This window comes from Candoia aspera, chromosome 6 (genome assembly GCF_035149785.1).
Source record: "Candoia aspera isolate rCanAsp1 chromosome 6, rCanAsp1.hap2, whole genome shotgun sequence".
Lineage (NCBI taxonomy): Eukaryota > Metazoa > Chordata > Lepidosauria > Squamata > Boidae > Candoia > Candoia aspera.
Window position 1 is genome coordinate 48829482 of NC_086158.1, and position 20140 is coordinate 48849621.

Below are 20140 nucleotides of genomic sequence, written 5' to 3' on the forward strand. Positions count from 1 at the left end.
GCTGAAGGACCTACCATTCAGCCAGTGCAAGGGGGATTCCTCAGTCCTCAGAACCCGCTGGTGCCGGTTGCGTCGGATGTCTGGTAGGCTGCGGAATTCATAGCGTGTTGCTGTATATAAACTGCCGTCTGGGAAATAAATGCAACAAAAGCAATAAGGAAATGCTGATCCCAATAGATTCATTCACCGTGTGATCAACCTTTTTTCATAAGCTTTCCTCTATCTCCTCTAGGTCTGTTACAGCCACTGGGGTACGCCAGGGGCATGGCAATTTTAACGTGGTTAGACACAGAAGGATTTTCCAAGAAATAACCAGAGCATTACCCACCCAGGACATTTCTATAATTAATTAATAAATAAATAAATAAATGAATGAATGAATGAATGAATGAATGAATGAATGAATGAATGAATAAATAAATAAATAAATAAATGTACATGCTGTCTGCCTCTCAGTGACTCTGGACAGTTTACAAATTGTTAAACACTTTTAAAAACAGGGAAGCAATAACAACAATAAAAAGAATAAAGATGGCAAAAATGACAAAACTGGATGGGAACAAAGGAAAAAAGGGGTTTCAATCACTCTCACCAAAGAGGCGTTTTGTTTATGACTCCATCCCTGCCTGGGGTGGTGCTGCATGGACAGCTGGGCTTTGGTTTTTGATAACAAAAGAGACTGCAGCTGCTTTGGCATCCAGAATAGGAAAACTAAGTGCAGGGGGCAGAGATGCACTAGACCAGTGTTTCTCAACCTTAGCAATTTGAAGCTTAGCTGGCTGGGGAATTCTGGGGGTTGAAGTCCAGACATCTTCAAGTTGCTAAGGTTGAGAAACACTGCACTACACCCTCAGGTAGTGATAACTGTTGACACCTTCCTTTGAAGCTCCACACAAACACCCCCACTTCAGAGAGTAATTACTCACTCTGCCCGCTTGGAGGCCAAGCAAAGCTGCAGTGTGGAAAAGGGCTGGGGCGAAAGGAACTACATACCCACAATGAGGCCTGTGTAGCCATGGGCAGGATCATAAGGGCATTTTTCTTTCCCTTCCTCAAAGTGAGAGGGTAACATGAATTGGTTGGTATCCTGCAGAAGATGAACAGAAGACACAAGTCACTCTTAAGGCAGAGAACTCTTCCCTGATGATCTTGGAGCTCCACTATCCCACCTTGGAAGCAAATATTGTAAGTTCTGGGAGCAAAGTAGAGACAGGAAAGGATTCTTTTAAATCAGTTGTATGCTCACTCCCCCAAAAAGCTGCAGGGTGTCTTTTGGGATAAGGACTCCTACTCTTCCCTATACCCACTGCCTATTTTCAGTACCCATACTTCCAGTTAATCAGAACAAGGGGATCAATATGGCTAGCTCATTATCTCTCTGGTAGGCAACAAAAACCAGCATTTCCCAGAACTGAGATTAGTTTTCTCTCTGCAGAACATGTGCTGTTCAGTGACAATTTGGTTAGTGTATTTAACTGTAACAGTAAACTATGGTTTAGCACAGAACTGCAGTACCTGAGGTCCCTGGGCTGTATGTGCTCCTCCCCCAAAAGCTTGGGTACAGCTTCACCCAAGTGAATGACCTTCAACACTTTGGATTCTGGCAGTATATCAATGTAAGAAATCAATCAATCAATCAATCAATCGTAAAATTTGTTTCAAATTATAGTATTTAACGTGACACAACAGATAAATTATGTTATACATGATCAGAGTGTAATCCTATTAACTATAATTAATTTTAATTAAATGTCAATTAAACAAAAGCTTATAGATCTGGTTCTACCCCTAGCTTTCAGAGTGTGCCCCCAACCAGCCCACCCAGATGGCACACAAAGGCTCATGGCTGCAAAAAGGTTGCATGATTTTGGCTTAGCTAATAGGTGAATCCAGTGTAAAGTTTCTACTGGTCAATAAATGCGTTTTCCTGATTCCATCAACTTGGAGTTTTTTTCCCCCCCAAGATGCAGACACTTACACCCCCAGTTTCTCACACATTTATTTATTTAACAAATGCATATCCTGCCACAATCACAAAGGGACACTCAGCAGCTCACAATAACAAAAGCATAAAAATATCAGAAAGACATAAATTATAACAATTAAAAAATATCCCAGAATAATGTAACAGGTCAAACCACAAAAGTCCTCTGGAAAAACTTGTTTTCAGTTTTTTCCAGAAGGCAGATAATGTTGGGAAGAACTCAATCTCCAATGGAAGGCTATTCTTGGGGGCTGACCCCATCGTGGCAAAACAATGCTTCCAAGCTTTGATCCGAATCTAGTGAGGAGACCCAGTCCTGCAAGTAGCCTGGTGTCAAGATGTGAAGGGCTTTATTGGTTAAAAACAGCAGTTTAAATTGCAACCAGAAAATAATAGAGAGCCAGACCAGGGCCTGCAGAATGGGTTTAATATGTGCTTGCTGGTAAGCACCCATGAGCATCCAGGGCACTGCATTTTGCACCAACCAAAGCTTCCACATGTTTTTTAAAGGCAGCCCCATGTAGGGTACCTTGCAGTAGTCTAATCAGGTAGTAAGCCTCCCATCCCAAGTAAGACTGCAACTGGCCTCCATCCACTTATCCAGCAGGAGCCATGAGTCCAGGAGGACCCTCAAGTTGTGGACTTGCTCCTTAATTTCTCTCTCTTTCCCACCCCCAATAACCAAAATTGTTTTTAAAAGGAACTTCCAGCAATGTCAGTTCCATCAGGAAAGTATAATTGGATATTGAACAAAATGAGAGCTGTTTCCTACTCCAGGAATTTAGAACCACTGTGCTGGTTTTGAGCAAAAGCAGTAATGCCCTCCTTGTGAACCAGATGGTTGGCCTCAATTAGCATTTAGCATCAGCTAATTAGCATTAGCTACTTGTCCTGAGGAGCAGCACAAAGTGTATGTGGATTGGAAGTGACTGGAGCTCTGATGCAGAGCACCAAACGTACATGCAAAAGTCTGAATGTATCCAAAACTTATATTGTGGCAGATTTACCACTTTATCTTGGCCTACCGACTTAACATATTTTATACAAAACTATTGAATGACATTCTTTTTTGGACTGATAATAGCATGGAATGATTAACTGCCATTTTAAAACCAAACACTGTAAAGCAGAAAAACACAACCCAAAGACCCAGGTCACATATGTTGCTCCCAACTTCCCCCTCCAAAATTTCACATGGTGTGTGTGTGAGAGAGAGAGAGGGAGAGAGAGGGAGAGAGAGAAAGAGACAAAAGGGAAAAATAATGAAATATATGGGGGAAATCATACTACTTGTACTTAATTTACATTAATTTATGTCCTGGTCCTAGCCTTTTCTTAATTCTGCCCTGCCAAATTTGGGGATTGTACTTTTCAGCTGCAACTTGGAGACCCAGGGCAGCTCTCCAGTCCAAAAGGACCATCTCCTCTAGCTGTAAAGTAACAGTTTAGAGCAGTGTTTCTCAACTTTGGCAGCTTTTAAATGGGTGGACTTCAACTCCCAGGATTCCCCAGCCAGCTTGCTAGCTGGGGAATTTTGGGAGTTGGAGTCCAACCAACTGAAAGCTGCCAAAGTTGAGAAATGCTGGTTTAGAGTATAACAGTTACTAGTAGAAACATTTCCAGATGTTTCTCGAAAATAAAACAGAAAATAAATATAAGCACAAACACTAAAAGATCTGGAAAAATAAATAACCATTTTATTTTATATGTGCTTCTCTCATTCTTGATCCAACAGGCATCCATGAGAAGATAATATTTACTCTGAAATGTAAGCACGAACGGGAAAGAGTCTTAGCTTATTCCAACTTCCTAGAAATGTTTTTATTCATCCCACTTTTTGTAACTATCTTAGATGATACCTAAACAGCCCAAGTTCAGTGTATCTGAAGCATTATTACCCCCTCCCATACAATTTGCTCCTTCACAGCAATACTGAAAGCTTTTTATTTGGAGTTTAGCTTCCTATTGCACAGAGTGAGACAGCAATGAGGTCCAAATCCTTTTAGGGGTTTGGGAGCCAAGCCCTTCAATTATTTTGAAGTACATCCCTCCTTAAACAAGATTCTGATTGTCAGAGATTTCAGTTAGCCGATTACGATGAAGCCAAAAGAACTGCCTGAGAGCATAGCAGGTCCCATCTCAGCAGGTGAAAATCTGACCGTAAGGATGCAGAGCACAGAGCCTCAGTTGAGTCCTAACAGAAGCAAATGGAACCTTTTGGCAAATGTATCAGGTTCAAAAAGACCCTTTCCCAGGAGGCTGTCTAGTCTTTTCACTTCTAACTTGTTGAAACAAAGACTTATTCATTATGAAGTCCCTGTTTCAGGAGTGACTTGGGATGGTGCTTCTATTTCTTGTAATTGTTTAAAGCAGAGATACCTAAGCTGAAGCTTGGATATACTGCAGTCTTTAGAGGCTTCCAAAAGTTTTTACCAAACAGTAATTTTTAATGTGACATGTGAGAAAACTATTAAATGTATGACTGAGTTCATATTACCGATATTTAATTTTAATTAAGATTATATAAATTAAATGAATCAAATTTAGGCCTTGGACTCAAAACATTGTGCATCCTTGTTTTTAAAAAAATCAGCTGTAATTTAATGATGTTTTCAGGATTCCATTCCCCATCTTCTAATTTTTTAAAACTCTTTGCTTTAAGTATGCAGTCTTGATGATTTTTTAAAAATTCTGTGCCTATACTGTTCTACAGTTGGGTTTAATCTGTATCACATTTGTTTCTTCAGCCCTCACCATGCCTCGCTTAATTTTTTTAAAAATAAACTGTAAAAAATAAACTGTAAAAGGTGAGACAAATATGTTCTGTAGCAAATGAGACTGTAGGAAAATAACCTAACAGTAGCAGAGACTCAAGAAGAATCTAGTGTAAAAAATGTCTTGCACTGAGGTACATTTCAGCTCTACCTCATGGATTTAAGAGTGAGATCAGTGCAGGAAGGCCTAGGAAAAAAGTGAAGGGTGGAAGTAAAGAGATCTCAGGAAAGCTTCACAGCATCTAGGTATCTTAAAGAAACTACTGAAAGGCTGCAATTGTAGCATATTTCACAGACTCAACTGAGGCTGGGATAATTCAGATGACTGAATTTCAGTGCAAGGATATGACTAAATGATACAAACTTCAGCAAAGGATCGTTACCTTGTCGTGGTGCTGGAGCTTGAGCACCTCAGTTATGCCATGAGCTAAACCGTGAAGGGACACCCAAGATGGGAAGGTCATGACAGAGAGGTCAGACTAAATGCGATCCCTGGGGAAGGTAACGGCAACCCACCCCAGTATTCTTGCCGTGAAAACTCAATGGATCAGTACAACCAGAGATATGTCAGTATACCATCGGAAGATGAGACCCCCAGGTTGGAAGATGGTCAAAATGCTACTGGGGAGGAACAGAGGATGAGTTCAACTAGCCCCAGACATGATGACGCAGCTAGCTCAAAGCCAAAAGGACGGCTAGTGGCCAACGGTGCTGGTGGTGAACGGCGAATTCGATGTTCTAAGGATCAACACACCATTGGAACCTGGAATGTAAGATCTATGAGCCAGGGCAAATTGGATGTGGTTACTGGTGAGATGTCAAGATTAAAGATAGACATTTTGGGCATCAGTGAACTGAAATGGACTGGAATGGGCCACTTCACATCAAATGACCACCAGATCTACTACTGTGGACAAGAGGACCACAGAAGAAATGGAGTAGCCTTCATAATTAATAGTAAAGTGGCTAAAGCAGTGCTTGGATACAATCCAAAAAATGATAGAATGATCTCAATTCGAATTCAGGGCAAGCCATCTAACATCACAGTGATCCAAATATACGCCCCAACCACAGATGCTGAAGAAGCTGAAGTAGAGCGGTTCTATGAGGATCTGCAGCACCTACTGGACAACACGCCTAAAAGAGATGTTATTTTCATCACGGGAGACTGGAATGCTAAGGTGGGCAGTCAAATGACACCTGGAATTACAGGTAAGCATGGCCTGGCAGAACAAAACGAAGCAGGACACAGGCTGATAGAATTTTGCCAAGACAACTCAATGTGCATAACACCACCCTCTTCCAGCAACCTAAGAGACGGCTTTATACATGGACTTCACCAGATGGACAACACTGAAATCAGATTGACTACATCCTTTGCAGCCAAAGGTGGCGGACATCTATACAGTCAGTAAAAACAAAACCTGGAGCTGACTGTAGTTCCGATCACGAACTTCTTCTTGCACAATTTAGGATCAGACTAAAGAGATTAGGGAAGACCCACAGATCAGCTAGATATGAGCTCATTAATATTCCTAAGGAATATGCAGTGGAGGTGAAGAATAGATTTAAGGGATTGGACTTAGTAGATAGGGTCCCGGAAGAACTATGGACAGAAGTCCGCAACATTGTTCAGGAGGTGGCAACAAAATACATCCCAAAGAAAGAGAAAACCAAGAAGGCAAAATGGCTGTCTGCTGAGACACTAGAAGTAGCCCAAGAAAGACGGAAAGCAAAAGGCAACAGTGATAGGGGGAAATATGCCCAATTAAATGCAAAATTCCAGAGGCTAGCCAGAAGAGATAAGGAATTATTTTTAAACAAGCAATGTGCAGAAGTGGAAGAAGACAATAGAATAGGAAGAACAAGAGACCTCTTCCAGAAAATTAGAAACATCGGAGGTAAATTCCAGGCCAAAATGGGTATGATCAAAAACAAACATGGCAAGGACCTAACAGAAGAAGAAGAGATCAAGAAAAGGTGGCAAGAATATACAGAAGACCTGTACAGGAAGGATAACAATATTGGGGATAGCTTTGATGGTGTGGTCAGTGAGCTAGAGCCAGACATCCTGAAGAGTGAGGTTGAATGGGCCTTAAGGAGCATTTCTAATAACAAGGCAGCAGGAGACGATGGCATTCCAGCTGAACTGTTCAAAATCTTGCGAGATGATGCTGTCAAGGTAATGCATGCTATATGCCAGCAAATTTGGAAAACACAAGAATGGCCATCAGACTGGAAAAAACCAACTTATATCCCCATACCAAAAAAGGGAAACACTAAAGAATGTTCAAACTATTGAACAGTGGCACTCATTTCACATGCCAGTAAGGCAATGCTCAAGATCCTGCAAGGTAGACTTCAGCAATTCATGGAGCAAGAATTGCCAGATGTACAAGCTGGGTTTAGAAAAGGCAGAGGAACTAGGGACCAAATTGCCAATATCCGCTGGATAATGGAAAAGGCCAGGGAGTTTCAGAAAAACATCTATTTCTGTTTTATTGACTATTCTAAAGCCTTTGACTGTGTGGACCATAACAAATTGTGGCAAGTTCTTAGTGGTATGGGGATACCAAGTCATCTTGTCTGCCTCCTGAAGAATCTGTATAACGACCAAGCAGCAACAGTAAGAACAGACCACGGAACAACGGACTGGTTTAAGATTGGGAAAGGAGTACGGCAGGGCTGTATACTCTCACCCTACCTATTCAACTTGTACGCAGAACACATCATGCGACATGCTGGGCTTGAGGAATCGAAGGCTGGAGTTAAAATCGCTGGAAGAAACATTAACAATCTCAGATGATACCACTTTGATGGCTGAAAGCGAAGAGGAACTGAGAAGCCTTATGATGAAGGTGAAAGAAGAAAGTGCAAAAGCTGGCTTGCAGCTAAACCTCAAAAAAACCAAGATTAGGGCAACCAGTTTGATTGATAACTGGCAAATAGAGGGAGAAAATGTAGAAGCAGTGAAAGACTTTGTATTTCTAGGCACGAAGATTACTGCAGATGCTGACTGCAGTCAGCAAATCAGAAGACGCTTAATCCTTGGGAGAAGAGCAATGACAAATCTCAATAAAATAGTTAAGAGCAGAGACATCACACTGACAACAAAGGTCCGCATAGTTAAAGCAATGGTGTTCCCCGTAGTAACATATGGCTGCTAGAGCTGGACCTTAAGGAAGGCTGAGCGAAGGAAGATAGATGCTTTTGAACTGTGGTGGTGGAGGAAAATTCTGAGAGTGCCTTGGACTGCAAGAAGATCAAACCAGTCCATACTCCAGGAAATGAAACCAGACTGCTCACTTGAGGGAATGATATTAAAGGCAAAACTGAAATACTTTGGCCACATAATGAGAAGACAGGACACTCTGGAGAAGATGCTGATGCTAGGGACAGTGGAGGGCAAAAGGAAGAGGGGCCGACCAATGGCAAGGTGGATGGATGATATTCTAGAGGTGACGGACTCGTCCCTGGGGGAGCTGGGGGTGTTGATGACTGACAGGAAGCTCTGGCGTGGGCTGGTCCATGAAGTCACGAAGAGTCGGAAGCGACTGAACGAATAAACAACAAAAAAATGATACAAAGAAAGATTAAGGAAGATAAAGAAAAAATGAAAACATAACATGGAGAAATGTAGCAAGACCCTGGGACAAAACAGAAGACACTGCCAAAGGCAAACCATGGATTCAAATAGAAGATAATGCTTTCCAGAGAAAATACAAATGAAATGATTATACCATAGATCTCTGTCCAGCAAATTTTGAAGTATATGCTTCAAAGCTTAAATGCAATATTCAAGCAACAGAAGAACTTTCATCCTAAATGTAATTACTTCGACACTGAAGCAGTTATTCTGTCATTTTTGTTTCTCAAACAATGCCACTCTAACAAGAGCTTTTATTTTTCAAAAAGAAACTTATCTTCTGACATCTTGACAACTGTGTCAATTGTACCTTGCAGCTTATGGGATCTAGATTTATACTAGTTTTATACTAAGATGATATGGATTATTTTCTTTCTTCTGTTCCTTTTATGTTTTAGTTTATATTAATCACTGTTATACTGTATATTGTATTATTCTATCACTGTTGTATTACTTTTAGTTTGCTATATTTTATCAATAAAAATTAAACATAAACATATATACCACCGTATCTTGCAGCACTCAAGTCTACCAGTTATGAGACGGTTCTTGTGGATAATGTTACAAAGACTGGATCACACCTCACCCCTTTAGGATTATCTTCTAAAACAGATTTTATTGATCAGTATTAAAGACCAAACACTGAAACGGATGAAACTCATCCCAGTTTTAAGGAATTATAGTTGGTGGGGAGATATCAGAAGCCAGGTTCAGGGAACAGGTTTGGAAACGAAAGACAGTTTCCAAACCTGTTCCCTGAACCTGGCTTCTGATATCTCCCCACCACACACACAAAAAAACCTTCCATAGCAATGGGGGAAATCATAAATTATGTTGATATGAATTTTAAAAAATCAAGGGATACAAAACTGCTTGTCATTCATAGGATTGTGCATCTGAACTCTTAGACTGTGACTAAAAGAACACCTCCTTTCTGTGGGATCCACTGAGATCAATTTGATAACATCTGTTAAATACACTTCTCACACTGGTAGTAAAAATAGAGGCAGAGGGAGTGTAACAAAGTGTTATCAATTCTTTATCAACAACCTTTCTTGTTCTTTGAAATGCAGTATCCAAGGAGATTTGTCTAAGCCTGACTCCATAGATCTCCTCAGGGTCTCATAAAGCTTTGCATTTAGAAAAGCATTCGATTTCTTTTCTAGGCTTCAGAAGTCAATATACATTCGTTTTCAATTTTACAATAAACAATCTGTTTTATTGTTTTTAATGATACTGTAATTATCCAATATATTCTTGGAGTCCTATGTCTGTAGTATTATAGATATTTTGAATCTATATGTTGAATACATAGGTATATGATAGTCTGGGCCATTAACATAGATATAACAGGTAAATAAGCATTATACCTAGGGTTAAATAACCCTTGAAAAAGCAAGGGTTGATATTCTTTTCCTTCGAGTGATAGAATGTGAAATTAAATACAATCTACCCACTGTAGAGATGTTCCAACAATAAAAACAAGAAATCCTATCACTAGTAACATCATATGACATGATCTACTGAAACTGGTCCACTAATTAGAAAGAGCTGGAAGAAATGTGGCTGAGCTTGGTTGTTTGCTTGCAGATACTGCAGAGAGCACCAAGGACTCCACAGTTCAACCCTCAGCTACAGATATTCTCTTCTATTGGTGAAAATGTATTTTTGCAACTATAGCCCATTGGAGTTTGAATGTAGAAAAAGTACCATTTATCTGCAACAGATCCACCAGCTTGAAGAACAATGGATCCAGCATAAACAAGAAGCAGCTGAACAGGCCTTCATCCCCACTCTGCTCCCTCATTACATAAAAGAGCTATTGAACCATTTTTTCTACTGATAAAAACTCCTTTATATATCTGACTACTAGTATATCTAAAATCACAGATGTTGATCCTTGTTGTTCCTCAAAAAATCCAAGTATATACATGATATACTTAATAACACTGTGAGATAGGTTAGGCTGGAATACTATGATTTACTCAAGGCGAGCTTCATAGTGGAGTGAGGATCTGAAACACAGTCTCCCAGATCCCACCCCAATATTTTTTCCATGACTCCAAATAACAGGATGCATTCCAACATTAATGAAATTAATGTAAATATGAATTTACAGGGATTTAATAAAGGCATATTTGTGCTTTGATTTTCCTGTGTTCTTTATGGAAAATAAGATTATGTTAGTCTTCACCAACTTGGTGACTTTCATGGACAACTGGCTGGGAATTATTGCAATTATAGTTTAACACATAGAAAGCCTGAGTCTGGGGAATGTTGGTTTATAGGAACAAAATTGGGAATGCTCTTCAAATCATCAATCTAGGCTCAACTGCTTCCTGAAAATCAACAAAAAACTGGGGCAGGGGGAATTGGCAAGATCTGCCTTTGTTGTAGCTAGCAACAAAAATAGGTTCTCACCCTCCGGACCTTTCCATTCCATGGCAAGAATTAGCAATAGAGGAGCCAGGATTGGAGACTGGTTTATTACCCCAGGTACCAATCTATAAACAGAATGTACCTACAACAGTTCCATATGAAAAAGCTGTTGATCAGAATAATGTCAGAAGCCAGTTGATAATCATTCCTTCAAACTTGTGGGAGTGAATCATTTAATTATGGTCTCACTATCACCCTCACTTCACTGCAGATAAGTAAAACGAAGGCCCAAGGCAGTGGTGAAAATCCCCCCCCCACTGTTACTTACAATGTATGCGCAGAGCGGGTGGAAGGCATATGTGCCACAGGCGTACAGATGGGTTGAATTTAGTCTCTGCAAAAGCTTGACATGATTGTAACACTCGGTCTGCAAAGAGGAAGCAAGAACGTAATATTCATAGGATTTCTCACACCATTTTCTTGTTCGTTAAAGGTTCAAACAAGCTAGCAATACACCCAGAAAAAGGCAGAGGCAATGCACCTACCTTGTTGTTTTTGCCTTTTTTCAGGCATTCTGCTTGCTTCTCAGGAGATGCTTCCCAATCTAGCTGTAAAGTAACAGAAAATAAGTTCATTATTCTTTCAGACATCCCAGCACAGGAAACAGGAGTTAATTATGACATTAAAAAGCAAACCCCATGAAGCTCACAAAACCCTTCCAAGTTCATGTTTGGCTTTCTTCAAAGTAAGTGGATTTATCTAAATACAAAGCAGGGCAGGCACTAGAGAGTTTTGTAGTCCATTTATTTTTAAAGGTCTTTGACTGAGAGTTTTAGGCTGCTGCTACATAAGGGAACAGCTAAGCGAAGGGGTGGAAAAAATAGCTTTTATGAATATTAGAAGGGGGGTTGCCCCTTCAGGAGCTGTTTTCTCATTTTGAATAAATAGAGAGCAGGGGGGTAAGCAAGGCCCCAAATAAGAGTGGAAATATATTATTTCTGCACTAGTGACCTCCAGCCATTTTGACCCTGACCAGGTCATACATCACTCTAAGCCACAATGTATAATCCAGCTTTCTAAGTGATTGCACTGCTTACAATGCTCTCTCCCTGAAATTCATGATGTACTTCAATTAAATCACTTGGGTGGTTGTTAATAGCCTTTTGGGCATAAATGTTTCATTCTTGCTTTCATTTTTTCCTTAAATTTTGAACTGTGCACAAAACTTGTTATACTGCTTTAACCTGTGCTTGCATTTTATATTTGGTTTACTATAAACTGCTTGAAATTTCCAGTAACAGTAAGTGGTACAAAAATAAAATAAAACATATAAATAAAGAACCCAGCTCTTCCTCTACATTGATGAAGAAACAAGATAAAAGAAATCTCAAACTCATGTGTGTTGCAGAATGCAGATTAAGTATAAGTTACCCCCAATGTCTGTCTTCTTGTGAAAACAGCCTTTGAGTGACTATATTCTAACATAATAAAGGCCATGTGGAGATATAGAAATTGCATCTTAGTTATCTATTTATTTCGATGCCACTTTTCAAAACATTGTGACTAAAAAGATTCACTACCTGTATATATAAAACAGACAATAAATATAACAATTCAAAAAAGATAAAGGGCACAATAACGTATAATTTCTGTCCTCAAATAATACATACTAAAATATCAACTCATGCAACTCTACATAAAATAATAAAAAGAAACTAATCTAATCTAACAAGTCCACTAGGGAAGAGGATTCTCTGCATCTGTTTTCCATATACATCTTTCTCCTCTAATGTGAATTTAGAGGGAGTCTGTTCCTAGTTAGAGCAGAAAATGAATTGCACAGGATTGATTGGCCAACCCTCAATCAGTAATGGATACCTCCCTTATCAAAGTAGACTTCAAATTCAAATTGTGAGTAAAAAAATTTTAGGCAATAAAAGGCTGAAGAAAATCTAACAAAATAACGTACTCAGCCTTTCTGAAGTATGAACTTTGAGGTGTGTGCGTTGCTCTTGAGGCTAGCTTTTATAAAATGATGTACTATTGGTACATGACTCCAGGGAAATTATCAAAGATGCATAAAGGTACTTCTAATCAATGCTCAATGCTGGAGATGTGAAAAACATGAAGGGACATTTTACTATGCATGGCGGACTTGCGAAACAGCAAATAAATATTGGATACAAATATATACAATGATACAAAGAATTTTAAAGACCAATATTCCGATGAAGCCAGAACTTTCCTTATTGGGACTTATGGACAGCCAATTAGATAAGACTTATGGAAGACTCATTTTATATACGGTAACTGCAGCAAGACTATAATTTGCACAATGATGGAAAAATAATGAAATATCCACAACTGAAGAGTGGATCATGAAGATAGTAGAACTTGCAGAGATGATCAGGGATAAGACAGCAAGTACTTTTATAAAAGACTGGAAACCTCTTATGGACTTTTTGCTGAAAATGGAAAAAAATGAATTGGTGATTTATGGATTTGCTGATTAAAAAGGGTTGAATATGGGAAGACGAGAACCATGTTGTAACGTTAAAGAGGGAGGAGATAAAATGAATTTGTTTGTAACTGCTGTAAAGAAGATTGGAAGCTGCTGCTTTTCTTTTCTTTTTCCTACCTGCGCTGTCTTTTCTACTTCTTTTATCTTTTATCTTTCTTTCCTTTTTAATTTCATTCTACATCATTTCATGTTTATCTTTTACTTATGTGAAAATTTTTAATAAAAATTATTAAAACACACACACACACACAATGTGCATTTACCAAGGGAAAGACAGCAGGCATGGCAGTTGGATAAGACAACACTTACCATCTGATAGGAGTCATCACTAATGTTGCTGGAACTTAAGGAGAAGATTGCCCCCCTGGCTCCCACATACAGAATTCCCTTCTCTTCTTCCAGCAGCAAGGTGGTGTAATTCTGGGCATGGCTGCTAAAGCGCCTTGCATACTTCAAAGCTAGGGAGAAAAAGAAAGAACTTCTATAAAGAAGAAAACACAGAAATTCGAGACCTTAAAGTGCTACTGATATCCTGGGTATTATATTCCTAGACTGAAGTAAACCAACAAGATAGGAATTACCATGGAGCAAGCAAATTAATTATTATAAAACCCTTCCTGGATTTTCAAACGCCATCCAAAATATGCATAACATCTTTCAGACAGATTTCTAGATATATTATTAACAAATCTAGATCAGTTGCCAGTTGACTTCCAGGTGCAATTCAAGGTCCTGGTTATGACCTAACCTAAAACCCAACATAGGGCAAGCAGAGCCTGGTTGTTTGAGGGACTGCTTATCTCCCATAGTGTCTACTTGTCAGATTCAAGCTGACAAGGTTGGCACACCCTGGGTTTCTTCAATCAAACAATGTCATTATCAGGACCCAGGAAGCAGAACTTCTCTCTTGTGGTGTGTGGCCTCTGGAATGAGGCTCCCCAGAGATCTGTATGGTTTTCTGGACAGCCATAATGACCTGATGTTTTGCCTGATGCGATTCTGAACAATTATCTTAAGCATCATATAAAGCTGTAAGACATCACAAGCAACTACTGATTTTTAAAGTACAGGTACTATTACAGTCACTCCTCCAAATAAGCTTTTCCAAGAACCTGTGATCACTCAGCAAGTATCCAACATCTCAACACAACCAAAGAAGTGTTTGGATGACTCATCTCACAGAGACACTCACCAGATTCATGAATTATCACTTACAAACATTTCTGTTCATGTGTTTTTTAAACAGTTTTATTGATTTTGTAAGTTTTCTCTTATAAATGGTTCCTCTCCACTTAATGCTCCTGTTACTGAAAGGAAAAAGCTTATAAACCTCAAGTAAATAAATACTCTACAACAAAGCTTCAAAGAGATATTGATAGGTTAACCTATCAATTCTTTGCATCAAAAATAACAAAAAGGCTTATGGTACCACAGTAATTAATACATTCATTACTCCTTAAGGTTTTGCAGATCACTTCATCAGCTGCACTGAGCAGAGTCCTAAGAAAGCAGTATTATAGATACAGACAGACAGGCAGACACAGATATACCTACACAAGAGCTGCTGGGGTGGGGGGAGTGAAAGGAAGGGGAATGGTGGAAGGAGAGGTGACAGGCAAAATAGACAATGACTATTAACAATGTGGTAGTTAGGTGTGACATAAACACTCTTGCATTAATGAGCTGGTTAACTGTGTGATCAAAGGGTGCTGTTTAATCTGTAAGAAATGGTGCTAAGTTTTCTAATATATTGTAAATCAGCTGTTTTGTAATTAAATTGAACTTTTTCATTTCTTTGCTCAATTATAGTATATCCAGTGGAGCTGAAAAGTTTTCCTATTGGTCTTTGGATGTTGCCATTTCTGATATCAGATTTATGCCATTGATTATTTTATAGAGAGTACGGCCAATTGTCCAGCGTCAAGTGTCATGGGATACTGCTGAGAGGCATATATCGGCCTTTCTCAACCCTTTGACCCTGGAGAAACCCCTGAAATATTTTTCAGGCCTTGAGGAACCCCTGCACATTCAGGCTCAAATATAAGCCACAAGTTACAAAATTATTGTATTTGTTTCATGTATAGGCCTCTATATATGCACTAACAGTGTTCTTAAACTAAAAATAAAGAATGAAACTTATCTCTTTAATGTGAAGTTGCCCAAATTTGAAATATTTTTTAAAATAAATTGTGATCTCCCAGGGAACCCCTAGTGAACTCTCATAGAACCCTAGGGTTCCATGGAACTCTGGTTGAGAAATCCTGGCATATATCATCCTGGAGGAAGAGCAAGTGCATGTTCCCTGATGTGGGAGTGCTCTTACGTTTGATGATACAGCTGCCAGAAGAGATGAAGGGGTTGGCATCTAGGTCTGGAACAGGATTTGAGTCCCATGTCTGTACCCCTGTGGTGTGATCTGCTATGGGTTAATAGTTGTTCTAGGCTGGGTGAATGTCTGCAAAACAAATACAAGTTTACCACCTAAAGATTTTGAAAGGAAAACATCATCATCTAGGATGAGCTGTTGATCACAGATAATATATTTGAGTTATTTCGGCCTGCCCATAAATATGTTGTTTCCTAGATCATCTCAATCACTAAAAGTGCAATCTTCTACATGTCTATTTATTATACATTCCCAAATGCATGAAGGGCCCCATTTCCTGGTTATGCTAATATCTATGGATTATAATAATTCTCGGCTACTATATGTATTTAATTTTTCTTTTTCTATTGTGATTGTAATTGGTTTTTAATTGATTTTATGATTGTTCACCACCCAGAGTTACTTGCTTGAGATGGTCAGCCATACAAATTGAATAAATACAATACAGTACAGTACAGTACAGTACAGTACAGTACAACACAACACAACACAACACAATACTGTGCTTGCTGCCAGGAAATTGGTTATAGGATTGCAGCGTAAACAAACCAAGCAGGTTTTCATACGCTTTGCTGTTTCTAAAGAAAAACACTACAATGATTAAAAAATCTGAATGGCTGATTACACATAACAAAGGAATGGAGGTCACTTAGTGGCTTGGAATGGTTATTATTTTGCAGCATAACTTACTTCACAAGATTGCTGCGAGGATAATAATAGGGGAGACCAATATGTGTGCTGCCTTGAACTCCAAGTAGAAAGACAGGATATGTGAAACAATACATATAATTCCTAAATCCTAAATTAAGGGAAAGTGTGATTTAAAAAACCAAGATGCACAGACTTTATCATGAAATGATTTTTTACTCAGCCAAAATTTTAAATCCCAGTAACTTTCAATAGCTACTCTATTTACACACACCCCTTTTTTAAAAAATCTGTTCAACCGTGTCCAATTCTCAGAGACTGCCTGGACAAGTCCCTAAAGTTTTCTTGGCAAGGTTTTTCAGAAATGGTTTGCTATTGCCTTCTTCCTAGGGTTGAGAGAAAGTGACTGGCCCAAAGTCACCCAGCTGGCTTTGTACCCAAGGCTGAACTAGAACTCACAGTCTTAATAAGACTTATTTTTAACCAGGTTCACCCATTGTTAACCATGATTTGTTGACTAATCCATGATGGCTAGCTTCAAAACAAATACAGTGCCTCAAACCATCTATACTACTGGCTTAGCATGAAACATGAGACCAATTTTAAAAGTGACATGACCTGGATTACAACATTAATTTAAACAAACACCTTATTTATTTATTTATTTATTTATTTTTTATGAAGGTCACATTTTTGCTAAAAAAAAAAAAAGAGTGGGTCTTGCAGTAGCATTCATAAAAATCAATAAAAACAAAGTGTCACCTGCTCACAGCCTTACAATCCAAAAGGAATATGGTACAAAAAACCCATGCAAAACCAATAATTTCTATAAAGTTAATAGTATTTAGATTACTGCAACTTGGCTGCAAAAATACAGATGACTACTAGATCAAAACAAAGAGTTTTCCATATCTCTTTGCTGCTATCTATCTAGTTATCATCTAGATTTTTGTAGCCTAAATATGATAGCTCTAATATTTCCCATTTGACCAGATGGAACAGAAATTACTAAAAAAAAGAAGGAGCTGATATCTAATGATGGGCAGAAGCCATGGCTGTTTTCCATTTTCTGGAGGGAGAATCTGATACAGCTGGTCTCTTACCAAAGCTTTATTTAACATTAAGCTATTAAAGCTTGCATTGCTATTGATGTTCCCAGTGCAATGATCCCAATTTTGCATGGGTCAAAATTTACTGATCAATCATTTTTATTCTTTCCTACCAAATAAAGTATTGGGGAGAAATTATGTGAAAAGGCATGTCTCTCCATCTGCCAGTTAGGATTAGCCTTGGAGTCAACAGCCTTAATGTGAAACCTCAGTCTATCAGGCTCACAATAGGAATTGAACACCAGTAGCATACCAGGAGGGCAACTGAACTTAGCTTAGCATGCATGCATGCATACACACACACACACGTTCATGACATCCTACATTTCAACTTTCCCCAACCTGGTTCTTCCTGATGGGTTGGACTATAAATCCCCTTATCTCCAGTCCAGATGGAAGATGGCTGTGAATTATAGCAGCTAGGGTCCCACATTGCAAAGCACAGGTTGGAAATGGCAGCTCCCAATTCCTCTTCTCTGCAGGCATTAAATAAGAGTTGCATAAGTGGGCAACATACTTAATGAATTTTGGCTTAGCCATTCTGAAGGGGTATGTTTTGTGACAGCCTTTCAACACCTGGTACCCTCCAAGTGGGGCTACAATTCCCATACCATACTCAATCACATGTCTCCATGCTGGCTGCAGTGATGGGGTTGTAGTCCTCTGCATCTTTAGGATACCAGGTTAAGAATGTTGTTCTCTACAATACGAATAAAAACTAATCAAGAGGTGGTTCTTCCTTCTTATCAAGGCTGTGCCTTTCAGCTGGAAATGTGAGCTTTCAGAAACCTTCAGTGTGTGTGTGAGGGTGGATGAAAGAAAGGTAGAATAACCAAGTCAGTATCTGACTACCTTAGAAGATAACCCCCATTTCCTAGGACAGTATCAGAAGAAACATTAAATCATATGAAATATACTAAGGTAAAACCCAAATTAACCCTAATTTAACCTGCAAGGCAAAATAGACTGAACTTCTTCCAGAGATATTAGATCATATTGCTTTTAACAAAAGCGCCTCTTTTTGACAGAAAACAGTAACTTACTGTATCTGAATACCAGATGCTATTATAGAAGAACAGAAAGCATCTGTGAGAACTACAAACCCAAATTTTGCTTGTCTTATAACACAATCTATTTTGTTCAATTATAGATGTGTACAGCTATATTCAGTAATACCTTTCAACAATCATCTTGGCCCCCCTCCCCTAAGGAAAGAAAAACCCCTTGAGAGAAGCGAGAAAGAAACTATCATCTTGATTGGAACACAAAGGCCTTTGGGAGCCAACTACCTGGACAGTACGTGCTAGTTATATCACCTAATGTAACCCCCTTCTTCTCAGGCTCTCATCAGAAAGCAGCTCATACTAGGACTGGCAGGATAAGAAAGAGTTTGAAATCGGGTAGGTATTTTTAAAAAATAAAACTCCCCAGACTAGCCTCCATCTGTGAGTTTTCCAAGTAATTACAAAAATACTTTCACAAGTGTAAAACAATATTTATTGGAAAGAAACAGCTTCTCCACGCCCCACCAATACATAAGCTTCTGACACTTACACTGTAATGAGGAACATGAGAAATGCCTTGGGCCTAAGCAAGACAACCCTGCACAAATTATTGGAAGTCAGTTACCAAGATTGGATGCCATATATTAGTTCACCAGTATCACAGTATTGATGAAATTTCCTAAAATCTGGGGTGTTGAATTCAAACCACTTTGAAATAGTTTACCTAACATATAAAACTAGAGACATCTAGTTCAGAAATGGGGAAGTTGTGGCTTCCAGATATTACTGTCTTACAACACTCAGCAGCTGCAACCAACAATGGCCAATGCTAAGAGTAATAGTGGTTATAGTTCAGCAACATCTGCAAGATCACAGTTTCCCACCACTAACCTAGATGCAGCCTTAGTGGAGAATCACATTGTTCTAAGATTCTACACTATCCTTCCAATCTGATGTCTTTGAGATATGTATGATCACATGTTAGCAATTCCAAGCTAACATGGCCTTTGACCATTTTGCCCAGGAATTCTATAAACTGGTCTAACATATAAGAAGGGTACCAATTTAAGAAGGTACTCCAAATAACATACTACTTATGAGAATACCACTTCTGCTTATGTGAAATACTGTGGCAGATACAAATGACACATAAGTAGAGAAGGCAGACTGAACACACCAAATCACTACACACTACTTTTATATACCTTGATGACTTTACCTGCCTTCCTAGAGCAAATATGTTTTCTGAACAAAGCTCAAACACCGGAGAGACACCTTGTTGCTGCTGCAGCCCTAACAAAAGAGGATCAGATCAGTAACAGATGGCAGATACCTGCCTTTGAAATGTCATTGCTGCATGACAATGCAGAGCTGCAGGATGAGTCTCAGCAGAGAGAACTGCATCATCAACACTCCTTCCACCCAAGAGAATGTTAGTTCTAATTGTGAAAGAGAACATGATTCAAGGCCAGCAATTAACCTCATTTGTCCCCTGAGGTGCCATGAAGAAAGGTGATGTTCACATTGGATGGCCTTCTGCTAGATGCCCTTTCCTGGCTGTTTTCTCAGTTGTTTCATACCGTTCTTCTCAAGGTTGCCCAAACTTATTAAATCTGTTGATCAGGATCATCATTCCATTAGTAAAATTTCTGCAAGACATTTCAATTGTGTTTCCTCCTTGGAGAAATT

The 20140-nt window shown here is 39.0% G+C and overlaps 1 protein-coding gene across 4 annotated transcripts in view; it reads right to left on the reverse strand.

Moving 5' to 3' along the window:
* The window catches only part of SEMA4G (semaphorin 4G), a 109585-nt gene that overhangs the window by 15050 nt on the left and 74395 nt on the right, over positions 1 to 20140 (reverse strand). For all 4 annotated transcript variants that reach the window (XM_063307074.1, XM_063307076.1, XM_063307077.1 and 1 more), the window contains exons 3-7: positions 13614 to 13762; positions 11329 to 11391; positions 11112 to 11210; positions 994 to 1087; positions 15 to 128 (exon numbers count right to left, since the gene is read on the reverse strand). In XM_063307074.1, the coding sequence (XP_063163144.1) occupies positions 15 to 128; positions 994 to 1087; positions 11112 to 11210; positions 11329 to 11391; positions 13614 to 13762 (519 nt within the window). The remainder of the gene's footprint in view (positions 1 to 14; positions 129 to 993; positions 1088 to 11111; positions 11211 to 11328; positions 11392 to 13613; positions 13763 to 20140) is intronic.